The 18,757-nt window shown below is 44.9% G+C and overlaps 1 protein-coding gene across 1 annotated transcript in view; it reads left to right on the top strand.

Moving 5' to 3' along the window:
- Window positions 1–18,757, top strand: part of LOC132816243 (vasoactive intestinal polypeptide receptor-like) — a 62,538-nt gene that overhangs the window by 31,390 nt on the left and 12,391 nt on the right. Inside the window, exons 5-8 of the mRNA XM_060825739.1 lie at window positions 91–244; window positions 7,038–7,098; window positions 8,760–8,826; window positions 15,042–15,133. Coding sequence (XP_060681722.1) covers window positions 91–244; window positions 7,038–7,098; window positions 8,760–8,826; window positions 15,042–15,133 — 374 coding nt within the window. The remainder of the gene's footprint in view (window positions 1–90; window positions 245–7,037; window positions 7,099–8,759; window positions 8,827–15,041; window positions 15,134–18,757) is intronic.

Below are 18,757 nucleotides of genomic sequence, written 5' to 3'. Positions count from 1 at the left end.
TTTTCTCCAGCATTCTCTGTCATTGCCAGGCACTTGGTTGGCCCAGATATTGCATCGTTCGATTGTAATGTGTTTCTCTGTTCACCCCAGGGTGGTTGTAAAGCAGCAGTGGTGTTCTTTCAATACTGCATCATGGCGAATTTCTTCTGGCTCCTGGTGGAAGGTCTCTACTTGCACACGCTACTAATTATTTCGTTCTTCTCAGAGAGAAAGTACTTCTGGTGGTATATTCTAATCGGCTGGGGTAAGGCTGGTACATTTCTGGCTGTCATTTATTGTGTGTGTGTGTGTGTGTGTTCGTTCAAGAGCACAGGGGTCTCTATTAACATTTTAATAAAGTCAGAAGTGTTCTGGAGAAGCTACTTGGTCTTTAGGAAACCATTACACCATCAAGGTCTACATGCAACCCCAGACCCACACCAACACAGCTAACTGTTCGCTGTCTTCTGCAGCTCAGAGAAATGCAAAGCTAACAGGGTAAAGAATGGACAGGACTGGCAGCTTAATATTCCAGGATACAAATGCTACAGGAAGAATAGAAAGGGAGGAGGGAGAGTGGCATTTTGATAAGGGATAGCATTACAGCTGTGCTGAGGTAGGATATTCCCGGAAATACATCCAGGGAAGTTATTTGGGTGGAATTGAGAAATAAGAAAGGGATGATCATCTTATTGGGATTGTATTATAGGCCCCCTAATAGGCAGAGGGAAATTGAGAAACAAATTTGTAAGGAGATGTCAGTTATCTGTAAGAATAATAGGGTAGTTATGGTAAGGGATTTTAAATTTCAAAACATAGACTGGGGCTGCCATCGTGTTAAGGATTTAGATGGAGAGGAATTTAAGTGCGTACAATACCATTTTCTGAGTCGGTTTGTGGATGTTCCCACTAGAGAAGGTGCAAAACCTGACCACCTCTTGGGAAATAAGGCAGGGCAGGTGACTGAGGTGTCAGTGGGGGAGCACTTTGGGGCCACGACCATAATTCTATTAGTTTCAAAATAGTGATGGAAAAGGATAGACCAGATCTAAAAGTTGAAGTTCTAAATTGGAGGAAACACTTTCGAAAGCTGATTGGGCGCAGATGTTCGCAGGTAAAGGGATGGCTGGAAAATGGGAAAAAGAAATGAGATAACAACAGACAATATATTCCTGTCAGGGTGAAAGGGAAGGCTGGTAGGTGTACGGAATGCTGGATGACTAGAGAAATTGAGGGTTTGGTTAAGGAAAAAGGAAGCATACGTCAGGTATAGACAGGATAGATCGAGTGAATCCTTAGAGTATAAAGGCAGTAGGAGTATACTTAAGAGGGAAATCAGGAGGGCAAAAGGGGACATGAGATAGCTTTTGGCAAATAGAATTAAGGAGAATCCAAAGGGTTTTTATCAATACATTTAAGGACAAAAGGGTAACCAGGGAGAGAGTAGGGCCCCTCAAAGATCAGCAAGGCGGCCTTTGTGTGGAACCACAGAAAATGGGGGAGATACAAAATAAGTATTTTACATCGGTATTTACTGTGGAAAAGGACATTGAAGATATAGAATGTAGGGGAAATAGATGGTGACATCTTGAAAAATGCCCATATTACAGAGGAGGAAATGCTGGATGTCTTAATGTATAAAGGTGGATAAATCCCCGGGACCTGATCAGGTATACCCTAGAATTCTGTGGGAAGCTAGAGAAGTGATTGCTGGGCCTCTTGCTGAGATACTTGTATCATCAGTAGTCACAGGTGAGGTGCCGGAAGACTGGAGGTTGGCTAACGTGGTGCCACTGTTTAAGAAAGGTGGTAAGGACAAGCCAGGGAACTATAGACCTGTGATGCTGAGATCAGTGGTGGGCAAGTTGTTGGAGGGAATCCTGAGGGACAGGATGTACATGTATTTGAAAAGGTAAGGACTGATTAGGAATAGTCAACATGGCTTTTTGCACGGGAAATCATGTCTCAACAACTTGATTGAGTTTATTTGAAAAAGTGATGAGGGCAGAGTGGTAGATGTGAGCTATATGGACTTCAGTAAGGCGTTCGACAAGGTTCCCCATGGGAGACTGGTGAGTATGGTTAGATCTCACAGAATACAGGGAGAACTAGCCATTTGGATACAGAACTGGCTCAAAGGTAGAAGACAGAGGGTGGTGGAGGGTTGTTTTTCAGACTTGAGGCCTGTGACCAGTGGAATGCCACAAGGATCGGTGCTGAGTCCACTATTTTTCATCATTTATATAAATGATTTGGATATGAGCATGGGAGGTATAGTTAGTAAGTTTGCGGATGACTTCAAAATTGGAAATGTAGTGGACAGCGAAGAAGGTTACCTCTGATTACAATGGGATCTTGATCAGATGAGCTAATGGGCTGAGAAGTGGCAGATGGAGTTTAATTCAGATAAATGCGAGGTGCTGCATTTTGGGAAAGCAAATCTTAGCAGGACTTTTACACTTAATGGTAAAGTCCTAGGGAGTGTTGCTGAAAAAAGAGACCTTGGGGTGCAGGTTCATAGCTCCTTGAAAGTGGAGTCGCAGGTAGATAGGATAGTGAAGAAAGTGTTTGGTATGCTTTCCTTTATTGGTCAGACTATTGAGTATATGTTGTGGCTGTACAGGACATTGGTTAGGCCACTGTTGGAATATTGCGTGCAGTTCTGGTCTCCTTCCTATTGGAAAGATGTTGTTGTGAAACTTGAAATGGTCCAGAAAAGATTTATAAGGATGTTGGGATCTAGATTAGAGTGGTGCTCGAAAAGCACAGCAGTTCAGGCAGCATCCGAGGAGCAGTGAAATTGACATTTCAGGCAAAAGCCCTTCATCAGGAATACCTTATGAAGGGCTTTTGCCCGAAACGTCGATTTTACTGCTCCTCGGAGGCTGCCTGAACTGCTGTGCTTTTCCAGCACCACCCTAATCTAGACTCTGGTTTCCAGCATCTGCAGTCCTTGTTTTTACCCTTTATAAGGATGTTGCCAGGGTTGGACAATTTGAGCTATAGGGAGAGGCTGAATAGGCTGGGGCTGTTTTCACTGGAGCATTGAAGGCTGAGGGGTGACCTCATTGAGATTTAGAAAATCATGAGGGGCATGGATAGGGTAAATAGACAAAGTCCTTTCCCTGGGGTGGGGCAAGTCCAGAACTAGAGGGCATAGATTCAGGGTGAGAGGGGAAAGATATAAAAGGGACCTGAGGGGCAACATTTTCATGCAGAGGGTGGTGTGTGTATGCAGTGAGCTGCCAGAGAAAGTGATGGAGGCTGATAGAATTGCATTATTTAAAAAAGCATCTGGTTGGGTAGATGAATAGGAAGGGTTTGGAGGGATATAAGCCAAGTGCTGGCAAATGGGACTAGATTAGGTTGGGATATCTGGTCAGCATGGATGAGTTGGACTGTGCAATACATCTCTGCCTGTAAGACTAATCATCGGAAGGAATTTCCACCTCCCCATTATTAACCGTGATAGACAAAGTGTGGAGGGCTCTCTTAAGCCAGCACAAAGAATGCCCTACTAGACAGAGACCATTCAGCCCCTCAAACCTGTTCTGCCACTTCATACCATCATGGCTGATCTCACCTCGGCCTACCTGCTCTCCAAGAGGCAAAGGGGTGGCCCCTGATCCTAATTTTAGGGTTATTAGTTGTGGTAGTGGGGGAGCATTTTGGTGATAGTGGCCATAATTCAGGAAAATTTAAAGTCGCCATGGACAAGGATATTAATGAACTGGAAGTAAAGGTTCTGAATTGGGGAAAAGCTGATTTTAATGGGACAGGGTCTGGCCAAAGAGCACTGGGAGCAGGTACTTGCAGGATAATCCACATCAGTGGGCGATGCTTAAAAGGACAGTAATAAGAGTGAAGGGCCAACATGTTCCCATGAAGGTCAGTGGTGAGATCCAGAGAAGGCCAAAGAATCCTGGATATCAAGGGATGTGCAGGATTGGATACATGGGGAAAATAAAAGGAAGCTTATGACAGACACCAAAAGCTCAAAGCAGCAGATATCCTACAGGAGTGCAGAAAGTACAGGGAGTTGCTTCAAAAAGAAACTAGGGGAGCAAAAGAGGTGACACGAAGTAATATTGGTGGGTAACGTTCAGGAACATCCAAAGGTGTTTTATAGGTATACCAGGTTAAAAGAGGAACCACAAAATAAATGTAAGACCAATTAGGGACCAAAGTGACAATTTGTGTGTGGAGTCAATGACATCACTGAGGTTTTAAAAAATACTTTGTACCCTCTATAGTAAATACGGATGCAAAGTATATCGGGTAGGGAGACTGTGATATACTTGACCGAATTAACAGCAAGAGACATTAGGTATCGCAGTTTCAGCAATGGGTAAACCCCAGGCCCAGGTGAGATGTATCTATGATTTCTATAAGAGGCAACGATGAAGTTTGATGTGGCCTTCACATTAACTTTCAAATCGTCTCCGGCTTCAGGAGAGGTACCAGAGGCCTGGAGAATGGCCACCGTGGCACCATTTCTCAAGGAGAATGGTAGGACTAAACCAGGAAATTACAGATCAGGGAACCTAATGCCTGTGATATGGAATTTAATGGAAAAAAAACCAAGGGACAGAATCCATTCCCAGTCGGAGGAGCAGGGGTTAATCAAGGAGAGTCTGCACAGAGATGCTGGGGATGAGATTACATCGAACAAATTTGATTAACTTTCTCTAGAGGGTGCCCCAATGTATAAATGAGGAGAGTGCAGTTAATGTTGTCTATCTGGTCTTCAGTCAGGCTTTTGATGAGGCCATGGTAGTCTGCTTAAGGAGGTAAGAGCCCATTGGATCCGGGATAACTTGACAAATTGATTCCAAAATTGGCTCTGTGACAAGAAGCAGAGGTGCTGGTTGAAAGGTGTTTTTGTGACTGGAAGCCTGTATCCAGTGTAATACTACAGGGTTCCATGCTTGCTGTTTGTGGTGTGTATTAATGAGTGAGAATACAGGCAGTCTGGTCAGTAAGTTCACAGACTACATGAAAATTGGCAGTTGATTAATAGCAAGGAGCAAACGTTAGGCTACAGGATGATCTAGGCCGGCTGGTCAGTTAGGCTGAGCTGTGCCAAATTGGTGTTTAATCCTGAAAAGGATGAGGCGATTCATTTTGGAAGGACTAATAAGACATGAGAGTATATGTTGTTGTTAGGACACCGGGACATACAGAGGATCAGAGCTGAAAATGTGTTGCTGGTTAAAGCACAGCAGGTTAGGCAGCATCCAAGGAACAGGAAATTCGACGTTCCTGATGAAGGGCTCTGGCCCGAAACGTCGAATTTCCTGTTCCTTGGATGCTGCCTAACCTGCTGTGCTTTAACCAGCAACACATTTTCAGCTCTGATCTCCAGCATCTGCAGACCTCACTTTTTACTAGAGGATCAGAGGGACCTTGGTGTGTATCTCCATAGTTCCTTCCAGGTATAGGACTAGCAGGTGAGCTGACTAGGAAGGTATATTTGCTTTTATTAGTCAGGTCACTGAATACAAGAGTAAGGTGTTTATGTTGAACTGTATATAGTGTTAGTCAGATTACTGTGTGCAGTTCTAATCACCACGCTAAGGAAAGATGCGAGTGCAGAGGAGATTCGGCAGTATTTTTGATTTGGTTCCATCTTTTTATACACATTCATAGGAGGTGGGTGTTTCTGTCTAGGCCAAAATATATTGCCCGTCCCTAGTTGCCCCTTGAGAAAGTGAGTTGCCTTCTTGAACCACTGCAGTCCACGTGCTGTAGGTTGACCCACAATGCCCTTGGGGAGAGAATTCCAGGATTTTAATAATGAACGAACAGGGATATATTTCCAAGTCAGGATGCTGAGTGGCTTGGAGGGAAACTTGCAGGGGGTGGTGTTCCCATTTATCCACTGCCCTTGTCCTTCCACGTGGAAGTGTGTGTTTAAGGATAGTTTGGTAAGGCCACATCTGGAGTACTGTCTGGAATTCTGGTCGGCCTGCTTTGGAACGATATTGTTAAACCAGAAAGGGTACAAACAAGATTGACCAGGATGTTGCTAGGATTGGAGAGTTTGAGTTATAAGGAGAGGCTGGATAGAATGGGACGTTTTCCCTGGAGCGTGTAGGCTGAGGGGTGACCTTTTACAGATGTTTATAAAATCCTGAGGGGCATGGATAGGATAAATAGACGAGGTCTTTTGCCTGGTGTAAGAGAATCCAGAACTAAAGGGCGTAGGTTTAGGGTGAGAGAGGAAAGATTTGAAAGGGACCTCAGGGGCAACTTTTTCACACAGAGGGTGGTGCGTGTATGGAATGAGCTGCCAGAGGAAGTGGTAGAGGCTGGTAGAATTACAGAATTTAAAAGACTTTTGGACACGTACATGAAAGGAAAGGTTCAGAGGGATGTGGGAGAAAGTGAGGACTGCAGATGTTGGAAATTAATGCTCAGTAGCAGCAGTGTAGACCATCTACAGGATGCACTACAGAAATTCACCACAGAATCATACAGCATGAAAACAGACCCTTTGGCCCAACTCATCCATGCTGACCCAGGGTTCCTAAACTGAACTAGTCCTATTTGCCTGCATTTGACCCATATCCCAGAGTCAAAATGTGTGGTGCTGGAAAAGCACAGCCGGTCAGGCAGCATCCAAGGAGCAAGAAAATCGATATTTCGAGCATAAGCTCTTCATCAGGAATGTCAACTCTCCTGCTCCCATATCCCTCTGAACCGTTCCTATTCATGTACCAGTTGACGCGCCTGCTCCTTGGATGCTGCCTGACCGGCTGTGCTTTTCCAGCACCACACATTTTGACTCCGGGATATGGATCAAATGCAGGCAAATAGGATAGTTCAGTTTAGGAACCCTGGGTCAGCATGGATGAGTGGGCCAAAGGGTCTGTTTTCATGCTGTATGACTCTATGGTGAATTTCTGTAGTGCATCCTGTAGATGGTCTGCACTGCTGCTACTGAGCATTAATGGTGGAGGAATAGGGATTCAAGCATTTGGATGGGATGGAATTTAAACAGACTGCTTCATATTTGATAGTATCTGAAGTAAAGTTCTCTTTAATTCTTTTGCCAGGGACTCCAATGCTTTTTATTGTCCCCTGGACCATTACTCGAGTACACTATGATGATGACGGGTAAGTTCGCTGTGTTCACTCCGGTACAGGGCAGAGTCCAGCAGAACTCACAATGTGGAGAGATTTTCAGTTCCAGTTCAGAGTGCCTGGAGGGCAGTGCCAAACATTCACGCATCTGACATTGTGTTCTCGTGGGCACCATACTGGGTACAGCCGGCTTCTGCTGGATGGGAGAATAGTCAGCTCATTGACTGAGGGAGTTAGTGTGGCACAGGAATGATGGGCTGAAGGGCCTTGTTGGTGCTACAGGTCTCCATGACTCTTATCTTGAATGCGAAGGAGACAGACCCCTTTCAGAATATCAGAGCAATGTGTAAAGGGTATCGAGTCACTGGGGAAGGTGCAGGATAAGAGTCAAAAGATTGACGCCAGAACGGAGTATGTGTAACTATCAGGCAGGTTGAAATAGGCGAGACTCATTTCGACAGCCAAGTGAAGGTTGGAAGGCAATTGATTTTCCAGACCAATTAAATTCTGAAAGGATTCAATTTGCTCTATGTAGCGAAGATGTTTTCTGTTCTGGAGGAATTTAAAATTTGAGGTCAGTAGTGTAAGATCAAAATGAATAAATAGAATAGTGGCTTCCAAAGACACACACATGCTAGTTGTGACCTGCTCTTGCAGCTGCAGCGTTTGTATAGTGTAGGTGTAATGTAGAGGCCTAGGTTAAGGAGCTCAAATCGCACCATTGGGATTCTCTAAATTCAAATAATAAATTGAAAGCTATGCACAACAATCATTGATTTTTGGAATATCCCAAGTTGCCTTTCACAGAGATGTACAGCACAGAAACTGACCCTTTGGTCCAACTTGTCCATACTGACCTGATATCCTAACCTAATCTAGTCCCATTTGGCCCATATCCCTCCAAACCCTTCCTATTCATATACCCACCTGGAAGAAACCCATGCAGACACAGGGAGCATGTGCAAACTCCACACAGACAGTTGCCCACGGGTGATATTGAACCTGGGTCCCTAGCGCTATGAGGCAGCAGTGCTAACCACTAAGTCACCATGCCACCCGTTGGTTGGATTTGTCCTGTTGTTCCTGTACAGGGCACACCTGGACAATTTTTCACATCATCGGGTGGATGCCACTGCCCTCCTTACCCGGTGTGGTCCACATTTAACTCCAGGTCCATTGAATGTGGTTAGCACTTAACTGCCAACTGGCCTAACATAGAAAGGAAATCCCAGAGAGTGAGGGGTATGTGGCACCTGCTACTACAGGGAGTAATTAATCAATCCATGAATGTGAAGTTAGAGAAACACATGAGGAAGGGAGGAATAGACATGCTGCTCAGGTTCCAGGAGGCAGCATAGACAACGTGGGTGGTAGAGTCTGTGTCTGTGACTAAGTATAATCTGAGGAATTTTCAGCCCAAGCAATGAGTTATGGAACCAATGCGATCAATAAGCTGGAAGTTAGCTCCTCTCAAATAGGGCAGTGCTGGAATTAAATCTCAGCACCCAAAGATTAGGAAGGGGCGATTGGGTTGGAAGTCCGTTGAGTAGATGTGAGGAGGTGAGACCAATGTGGAAGAGCTTTGACTTGGTTGGAGCGAATATGTGTTTAATTTAACCCACATGAGTTGTTGAGGTTTCTGTGATATATCTGGATCCATTTAGTCTAAGCCAGTTTATTCTTTTGTCCTTTAGATGTTGGCTGAATATTGACTCTCCATACTGGTGGATCATTCGTGCTCCCATTCTAGTCTCCATCTTGGTAAGGACACCATGCTTAAATTACTATTGGATGGGAATTTTAAACTGGGTTGAAGCCAATGGGAAGATGGGATTTTCATCCCAGGAGATGACGGGAGGCCATATACTTCACAGAATTGTTATGGTGCAGAAGGTGGCCATTCAGCCCATCATATCTGCACCGACTCTCCAAGCCTTTTAACTTTGTGCCCAATCTCCTGCCTTTGACACCACACTTTGTTTCTGGTGATCGTTCATTACTGTTCTGAATACCTCAACTGGCCATCTACTCTTCCCCCATAGAAAATAGGAGCAGGAGTAAGCAATTCGGTCCTTCGAGCCTGCACCACCATTCAATATGATCATGGCTGATCATGCAACTCAGTCCCTGGTTCCTGTTTTCTCATCATACCCTTTGATCCCTTTAGTCTTCAGAACGATGTGTAACTCCTTGAAAACATTCAATGTTTTGGCCTGAACAGCATTCTGTGGAAGAGAAGTCAGCAGGATCACCATTCCCTGGTTTGAAGACGTTGCTCCTCATCACAGTCTTAAATAACCTACCCATATCTGTAGATCGTGATCCTGGTAGTGGGCTCCCTGGTCACTGTGAACATCCTTCCTGCATTTACTCTCTGGTCCTAATGGAATTTTACATGTTTCTATGAGATCACCCATTAGTCTTCAAAATTCCAGTGATTATTGTCCTTACCGATCCAGTCTGCCTTCATATGTCAGCCCTGCCATCCCAGGATTCAGTCTGGTAAACTTTTACGGCACTCCCTCTATAGCATCACTGAAGCCTCCAAGGATAAAATAGTGTGGGCAGGTGAATTGCACAGGGTGAGGGACGGAGAGAGGTAAGGATGAGATGTTTGCTACAGTCATGAGCTAAGAAGAAGGGTTCCTCCACACCTCTGATAAATTTTACAACAGAACCTGCACCGAGCTTCTCTCTTACTGTATCTGCACCCTGTTCAGGGGTCAGTTAAAAGAGCACAGGCTGATCAATGTGAATGGCTCTGATTTGAGTAAGGCATTGTCCCGACAATATTGAAGAGTGTGATGCTGGAAAAGCACAGCTGATCGGGCAGCATCCAAGGACCAGGAGAATCGATGTTTCGGGCATAAGCCCTTCATCAGGAATGAGGCTTGTGGGCCAAGGGAGCTGAGTGATAAATGGGAGGGCGGGGGTGGTGGGACTGTAAAGGTAGCTGCGAATATAATAGGTAGATAAAGGTGAGGGAGAAGCTGATAGGGTGGAGTAGATAAGTGGGAAGGGAGATGGACAGGTAGGACCATTCAAGAGGGCGGATCGGAGTTGGAAGGTTGCATCTGGGATAAGGTCAGGGGAGAGGAAATTGAAATCCACATTGATCCCATGTGGTTGGAGGGTCCCAAGGTGAAAGGTGCATTCTTCCTCAGTGCCGCGTGGTTAGGGTTTGGTGATGGAGGAAGCCCAGGATCTGCATGTCATTGGTTGAATGGGAGGGGGAGTCGGTGTTCAGCCACAGGGCGTTGGGGTTGGTTGGTGTGGGTGTCCCAGTGATGTTCTCTGAAATGATCCGCAAGTTGGCATCCTGTCTCCCCGATGTAGAGGAGACCACATTGGTGGAATGGATGCAGTAGATGACGTGTGAGAAGTACAGGTAAATTTCTGATGGATGTAGAAGGATCCTTTGGGACCTTGGATGGAGGTGACAGGGGTGATGTGGGCATAGGATTTGCAGGGGAAGGTGTCCGGTGTGGATTGGTGGAAAGGGGTGAGGATCTGACAGGGGAGTCATGGAGGGAATGGTCTCTCCGAAAGGCCGATGGAAGTGGGGAGGGAAATATATCTCTGGTGATGGAAATGGCAAAGGATGATGCGATGTCTATAGAGGTTAGTGGGGTGAAAGGTAAGGACCGGGAGGGGGGGATTCTGTCTTTGTTGCAATTGGAGAGGTGGGGTTCAAGAGCAGACAAGCAGGAAGTGGAGGAGATGCACTGGAGGGGACCGCATGGGAGGGGAAAATTGCTGTCCTTGAAGAAGGAGGCCTGTGCTCATTGTCAGGGCAATGAGCAGAATTGAATTAAAATCAGGGAGGGGCTGTGGGTGTGAAACATACCACTTGGATTTTAACTCTAATTGACATAAAGCGTTACAGACTCCCCTTCTTAACTCAGTAGCCAGTCACATTAATCTTCCTGAACTATATTTTGTTTTCCAAAAGCATTGAGGATTGTTCCAACTGTTCCAACATGAAAAACTCAATGCACATTACCAAAATAGCACTTTTGAAAATGTTATTGAAATATTTGTACACTTCTTCATGAAGCCAGTTTCCATGATGTTGATATTATTGATGTTGAGGTCTCCTTACACTTGCAAGGATGAGATGCTAGTGTTTTGATGCACTTTATCTCTCTATCCATTGGTCATCAGAAACGGTGGAATGATAGCATCAGTGAATCTCGGGAAAACACTGGGAATCCACTGTGGTTCAGCCTGAGAAAGAATGGGTTGTTGCTTTGTGTAGAGTCCCCTTCAGCAAAGTCAGCTTCCCAGGTAGACCTAGATAACCTTTCCCTTTCCATCACTAAACTGCTGTGCATTTCCTGCATTTATCTCCGGCACAGGCCACTTTTGGAATACTGTGTCCAATTCTGACCTCCCTCCTAGCGGAAGGATGTTGTGTAACTTGAAAGGGTTCAGAAAAGATTTACAAGGATGTTGCCAGGGTTGGAGGGTTTGAGCTATAGGGAGAGGCTGAATAGGCTGGGGCTGTTTTCCCTGGAGCATTGGAGGGTAAGGAGTGACCTGAAAGAGGGTTATAAAATCATGAAAGGTATGGATAAGATAAATAGACAAGGTCTTTTCCCCAGGGTGCGGGGAGTCCAGATCTAGAGGGTATAGGTTTAGTGTGAGAGGAGAAAGATTTAAAAGGGACTGAAGGGGCAGCAACTTTTTCACACAGAGGGTGGTGTGTGTATGGAATGAGCTGCCAGAGGAAGTGGTGGAGGCTGGTACAATTACAGCATTTAAAAGGCATCTGGATGGGTATGTGAATAGGAAGGGTTTAGAGTGATATGGGCCAAAAGCTGGCAAATGAGGACTAGATTATTTTAGGATATCTGGTCGGCATGGATGAGTTGGACTAAAGGATCTGTTTCTGTGCTGGACATCTCTATGACTCTCTGACTCTTTACAAACCAGCGATTTTCTGAGAGTGGTCAGGGACATAACAGCAGTCAGGCTATCACTGGTGTTAACGTTTTAGGTCTGATTCTGAGGAAGGTTCACTCAGCATGAAATGTTAACTTTGATTGCTCTTCACAGATGCTGTCAGACCTGCTGAGCGTTTCCAGCAATTTCTATTTTTGTTTCTGATTTACAGCATTCGCAGTTCTTCCAGTTTTATATCGGTTGTCACTGGAATTCACAGCAAGCCAAGCAGGACCAGGAGGTGGAGAAATCAACGTTTCGGGTGTAACCCTTCTTCAGGACTTTTCCTCCTCTTGATGTTGACTGGCTTGTTTTGTTCTTCTGGCTTCCTGCTTGTCTACTTTGGATTCCAGCATCTGCAGTTTTTTTTGTCACTGGAGTTCATCAGCTAGAATTCCATTGAGCTTCCCTATTCTAACAAAGAATTTGAAAAGCAAATATAGTGTGGTCTCACTAGGGACTTGTAGAGCTGCAGCAAAACCTTGTGGCTCTTGAGCTCGATCCCCCTGTTAATGAAAGCCAAAGCACCATATGCTTTCTTAACGACCCTATCCGCTTGGGTGGCAACTTTGAGGGATATATGTACTTGTACATCCAGATCCCTCTGTTCCTCCACACTGCCAAGAATCCTAACTTTAATCCTATATTCAGCATTCGAGTTCGACCTTCCAAAATGCATCACTTCGCATTAATTCAGGTTGAATTCCATCTGCCATTTCTCAGCCCAGCTCTGCATCCTGTCTATGTCGCGCTGCAGTCTGCAGTAGCCCTCGCTACTATCGACGGCACTTCCAAACTTTGTGTCATCGGCAAATTTACTAACCCATCCCTCCATCTCCTCATCCAAGTCATTTATAAAACTACAAAGAGCAAAGGCCCAAGAACAGAGCCCTGTGGGACCCCACTCAACACTGACCTCCAGGCAGAATACTTTCCATCTACAACCACTGTCAGCCAGCCAATTCTGAATCCAGATAGCCAAATCTCCCTGTATCCCATACTTCCTGACTTTATAAATGAGCCTGTCATGAGGAATCCTATCACATGCCTTGCTGAAGTCCATATACACCACATCCACTGCTTGACCTTCGTTGACCTGTCTTGACACCTCCTCAAAGGACTCAATAAGGTTTGTGAGGCATGACCTGCCCCTCACAAAGCCATGCTCACTGCCTTTAATCACACTATGCTTTGCCAAATAGTCATAAATCCTATCCCTCAGAATTCTTTCCAAAACTTTGCTGACCACAGACGTGAGACTGACTGACTGGTCTGTAGTTGCCAGGGATTTCCCTATTACTCTTCTTGAAAAGAGGAACAACATTTGCCTCCTTCCAATCCTCCAGTATGACCCCTGTGAAGAGTGAGGAGGCAAATATCCTCACCAGCGGCTAAGCAACCTCCTTTCTCGCTTCCCAGAGCAGCCTAGGATAAATCTGGTCTGGCCCTGGGGACTTATCAATCTTGATGTGCTAGAAATTTTGGAAAACATTAACTTCATCAATCTTGATCTGATCAAGACTGTATCCCAGCTCCTCTAAGTTTTCGTTCACAACAAGGTCCCTTTCCTTGGTGAAAACCAAAGCAAAAAACTCATTTAGGGCTTCCCCTATCTGCTCAGACTCCACGCACAAGCTCCCTACACTATCCCTGAATGGCCCTACCTTCTCCCTGATCATTCTCTTATTCCTCACGTAAGAGTAAAATGCCTTTGGGGTTCTCCCTAATCCTTCCTGCCAAGCCTTTCTCATGCCCCCTCCTAGCTCTCCTCAGTTCATTTCTGAGCTCCTTTCTAGCAAGCCTATAATCCTCTAAAGCTGTGCTGGATCCTTGCTTCCTCCACCTTACATAAGCTGTCATCTTCCTTTTGACGAGAAGCTCCTCTGTTCTTGTCATCCAAGGTTCCTTAATCTTACCACTTCTTACCTGTCTCCGAGGAACAGATTCGTGCATCACTCACAACAACTGCTCCTTAAATAGTCTCCACATGTCTGCTGTGCCCTTTCTGTGGAACAATTGTTCCCAGTCTGTACTTCCCAACTCCTGTCTGATAGTGTCATAATTTGCTTTTCCTCAATTAAATATCTTCCCTCGGTAATTGCTCCTTTCACTCTCCAAGGCTATGGTAAATGTGAGGCAGTTGTGATCACTGTCGCCAAAGTGTTCTCCCACCGCGAGATCTGACACCTGTCCTAGCTCATTGCCGAGCACCAAATCCAAAATGGCCACTTCCCTCTACATACTGAGTAAGGAAACCCTCCTGAACACACCTGACACTCCATCCAAACCATCTTCCCATTCGATATTGGGAAAGTTGAAATCACCCATAACTACAACCTTGCTACTTCTGCATTTTTCCAGAATCTGCCCACCTATGAGTTCTTCAATCTCTCTACTGCTATTAGGTGGTCTGTAGAAAACCCCCAATGCGGCAGCTGTTCTCTTGCTGCTCCTAACTTCCACCCATACTGACTCAGTAGACATACCTTCCTCAACAACCTTCGTTTCTGCAGCTCTTTGATTAGCAATGCTCCGCCCCCTCCTCTTTATCCACCCTCCCTGTTCTTGGTCCCTGGGTTAAGAGAGTGGTCCTAGGTTGAGCAGCTGTGTAAATTGGGACTGTATTCTCTGGATTTTAGAAGAACGAGAGGTGATTTCAATTCAAGATTGTGAAGGACCTTGACAAGGTAGATACTGAGAGGCCATTTACCCTGGCTGGGCTGGGTGTAATGCAGGGCCATATTCTTTGGCTAGAGGTGGGCAATCATTTCAGTTTGAGATGAGGAGAAATTTCTTCCCACAGATGGTGAGTAATCTTCGGAACTCTGCACCCCAGAGGATTGTGAGTGTTTCATTGTTGAATACATTTAAGGTTGTGATTTTTAGTCTGTTTGGGAATTGACGGAGTAGGTGTGAAAGTGTGAAGCATGTCATCAGCCTTGATCAGATGGAATATCAGAGTGCGCTCAATGGGATTGTCAGTCTACTCCTATCTCTTAATTGAGTGTTTTAACCTTGTTTTCCATCTTTAGGTAAACTTTATTTTCTTCATCTGTATCATTCGAATCCTGGTTCAAAAACTCCACTCACCAGATGTTGGGCTGAATGATACCAGTCAATACTTGTAAGTGTTCTGAATGGCTCGTAGTGTGTTATAACAGCACCCATCACCATTGGTTAGACCGATCTTGTCCATTCAATCTCAACTATATCTCACACCACAGTTTGTTGGCTGTTAACATGGCTGTGAGGGAAACTGGAACACCAGTAAACAGCATTAGAATATAGTGAGGAGACATTAAGGAGATCATCCCTTTGTGAAAGAGTCAAGGACCAGTGGCCATAAGTCCAGAATAAAGGATCTCACATTGAAGACAAAGATCACTTGCCACTTTTGGCTGATTGTGATCTTTTGCCACAAGACATAGTGAGATGCCCTGTAGACATATCTTTTTTCATGAGCTTCAAACTAGAAAATCTTTCAGCCTCTGTTCCATCACAAAGTTCAAACTGCGTTCTCGTATTGCTTATTTTTATTCCCTTTCCCTAAACAAGGGGAAAGGAAAAGAAAACTCTCCTCCCCCAAAACACAGCAACCAACAGTATTAGGAACACACTGGCACCTGCCAGCTCAGAGACAGTCCCCTGAACTGAGGAGACTCTAAATCTCCTCATTATATCCACACACACACACCTCCACTCCCACCTCGTCTTGCCTATATTTTTCTCTTATTTAAAATTTTTTTCTTCTCCGCCCCCCCCCCCCCCGCCACACCATTGCCTAACTGCAGTAGTATCTCCTTTTTTTAACCACTCAGCTCAGAGTCAGTCCCCTAAACTGCGAAGACTCTAAATCTCCTGGTTATATTCAACCCACCCCCCCCACATCACGCCTTTCTTTTAAAACTTTTTTTTTCCTATACCCCCCGCCCCCACACTATCATCTAACTGCAGTGGTGCTTATATTTTCCCCAGCACCCATAGTGTGTGTGTGCAGGTGTGAGACACCGTGAAAGACACAAGGTGCACAAATCTTTCTTCAAGTTCCACCATCAGGTAGAAGGAAAACACTGGAGTGGCCAGTGACCAGCAGTGCCCTTCTCAAACGGCAATGCTGCGTGATCACAGGGGGGGAATAATACACTCCACTCCTTGCGGTGCCCACCTTTCCCTGAAAATCTCGAGGGTTCGTCTTGCCTATTTTTTTTTCTCTCATGGTTCAGGTAGTAATCCAGAGATTATTAACTTTTTGGTTCTCCTGGCTATATTCTTTTCTTCTTTTCTCTAACAGCAGCAGTAGTGGGTAGCTGCTTATGTACCTGAACACAGCTCAAATTCAAGGAAAAAAAGAGAAAAAAGCGAAATAAGCCCAGAAAAATGAACACAAAAACAAAACAAACAAAGAAGACCAAAAATTAAATGTCTTCCTTGACAAGGGGAAAGAAAGGAAACTCTCCTCTTCAGCAGAGACCGGCAGCAGCCGCACCCCTTGGCTGTGTGGCCAGTCAGCTCAGAGTAAGTCCCCTGAACTGAGGAGATTTTCATCTCCTGGTTAGATATATTTTCTCAACTGAGGAGATTCTAATCTCCTGGTTATATGTTTTTTTAAACCCTCTTTCGCCTGACTGCCACCTAACAGCGGTAGTGCTTATTTGTTCCCCAGTCCTCGTGTGTGTGCAGGTGTGAGACACCATGTAAAACCAAGAGTGCATAAATCTTTATTTGTCTGCCACCACCAGGAAGCAAGGAAACACCAGAGTGGCCAGTGACGAGCAGTGCCCTTCTCATCAAGAGCCTCTGCTGCTTTAATTTTTTTTTAAGGAGATTGTAATCTCCTGGTTATATATTTTTTTAAAATTTTCTCCCCAGCACCCATGTTGTGTGTCTCTAGGCACGAGACACCGTGAAAGACAACAGGTGTACAAATCTTTATTCAATTTCCACCACCAGGTAGAAAGAAAACATCCAAAGGCAATGCTGCGTAATCAAACAGTGAAGGTCGGGCAGAGATTAAATCAAAATAGAGTTGGAGGGGGAAATAATACTCTCCACACCCTGTGGTGCCCACCTTTCCCTGAAAATCCTGAGGGTTTGTCTTGCCTATATTTGTTTTCAGCAGTAACACACTAACTATAGCACCAGCCAACACAGTCAGTGCTCTAAACCGAGGAGACTCTAAATCTCCCAGTTATACTTTTTTAGTCAGTGCCCCAAACTGAGGACCTGCCCTTTTATTTTTTTCTCTTTTACCCCCACACTACCCCCTAACTGCAGTAGTGCTCATATTTTCCCCAGCACCCATGTTGTTGTGTGTGTGCAGGTGTGAGACACAAGGTGCGTGAATCTTTATTCAAATTTCCACCACCAGGAAGAAAAGAAACTCCCGAGTGGCCAGTGACAAGCAGTGCCCTTCACACCAAAGGGCAATGCTGTGTGATCAAACAGTGAAGGGGAGGGCAGGGATCAAAATAGAGTTGGAGGGGGAAATGATACACTCCACTCCCTGCAGTGCCCACCTTTCCCTGAAAATCGTGTTTGTCTTGCCTACATTCCACACTGTCAATTGTGAAGTTAATTAGCTGCTTGTAGCTCAGGCCTATTGATATAAGTAGTCGTTTGGTTAACTTTACTCAGGCAGCTGCAAATCACAACTGCAACCACCTCTCCCAGCAAACGCCCAGATAGATTGAAACTAGAGAGTCTGTCTAAGCTCCACCCAGCTCCATGTCAACACAGTGTGCTCTGGGCTATCCTCAAATCAACCTTTAAATTGTTTAATTACAGTTTCTTCTTTGATCTACTGAAGTAAATGAGGTTTACAATCTTTTGGGGCTCACTAGATTTTAAAATCAAATTAGCTCTAACTCCTAAAATAAAACATCTCTCTGGACTGTCATTACTGCAAGGATTTCCGACATCACGCCTCCAGTTCTTTAGCTGAGTAGGTCCTCTTGCTGTTTCATAACACTGTCCTTTATAACATGACTTCATTTAACAAACAAGAGTTACCTTTGAACTGTGATTTCTTTAGGAGTTCTAGCCATCTCCAAAGCCAGCATTTTATGTAACAATAATCTTCCTAGAACTAAATGTTACCTCAAAAACATTAACATGAATCAGATATTTGCAATACCAGGGCATGAAAATGCAGAAAATCTCCTTAACCAGATTGAGTGGGTGAAAACATAGGAAACGAGGGAGCAGGAAGAGGCCATTCAGCCCTTCAAGCCTGCACCGACCTTCAATATTGTTGGTTTGCAGCTGCAGCGGGTAATTAAGAAGGCAAATGGAATATTGTCCTTCGTTGCCAGAGGGAGGGAGTTTAAAAGTGGGGAGGTTATACTGCAGCTGTACAGGCCACACCTGGAGTACTGTGTACAGTTTTGGTCTCCTTACTTGAGAAAGGACGTACAGGCCCTGGAGGGGAGTGCAGAGGGGGTTCATTAGGTTGATTCCAGACAAGACATTGAGTAAACTGGAATGAGACTCATTGGAATTTAGAAGAATGGGGGTTGGGGAGGGGGGCGTCTTTAGAAGCATAAAAAATTATGAAGAAATACATTAAATAGAAGCAGGGAGGCTGTTTCCACTGACACATGAAACTAGAACAAGGGGACAAAGCCTCAAAATAAGGGGAAGCAGATTCAGAACAGAGTTTAAGGAGGAACTTCTTCACACAAAGGGTTGTGAATCTGTGGAATTCCCTGCACAGTGAAGGGGTTGAGGTGACCTCATTAAATGTTTTTAA

Source organism: Hemiscyllium ocellatum, chromosome 5 (genome assembly GCF_020745735.1).
Source record: "Hemiscyllium ocellatum isolate sHemOce1 chromosome 5, sHemOce1.pat.X.cur, whole genome shotgun sequence".
Classification (NCBI taxonomy): Eukaryota; Metazoa; Chordata; class Chondrichthyes; order Orectolobiformes; family Hemiscylliidae; genus Hemiscyllium; species Hemiscyllium ocellatum.
This window is presented reverse-complemented; position numbering and strand designations above follow the sequence as displayed.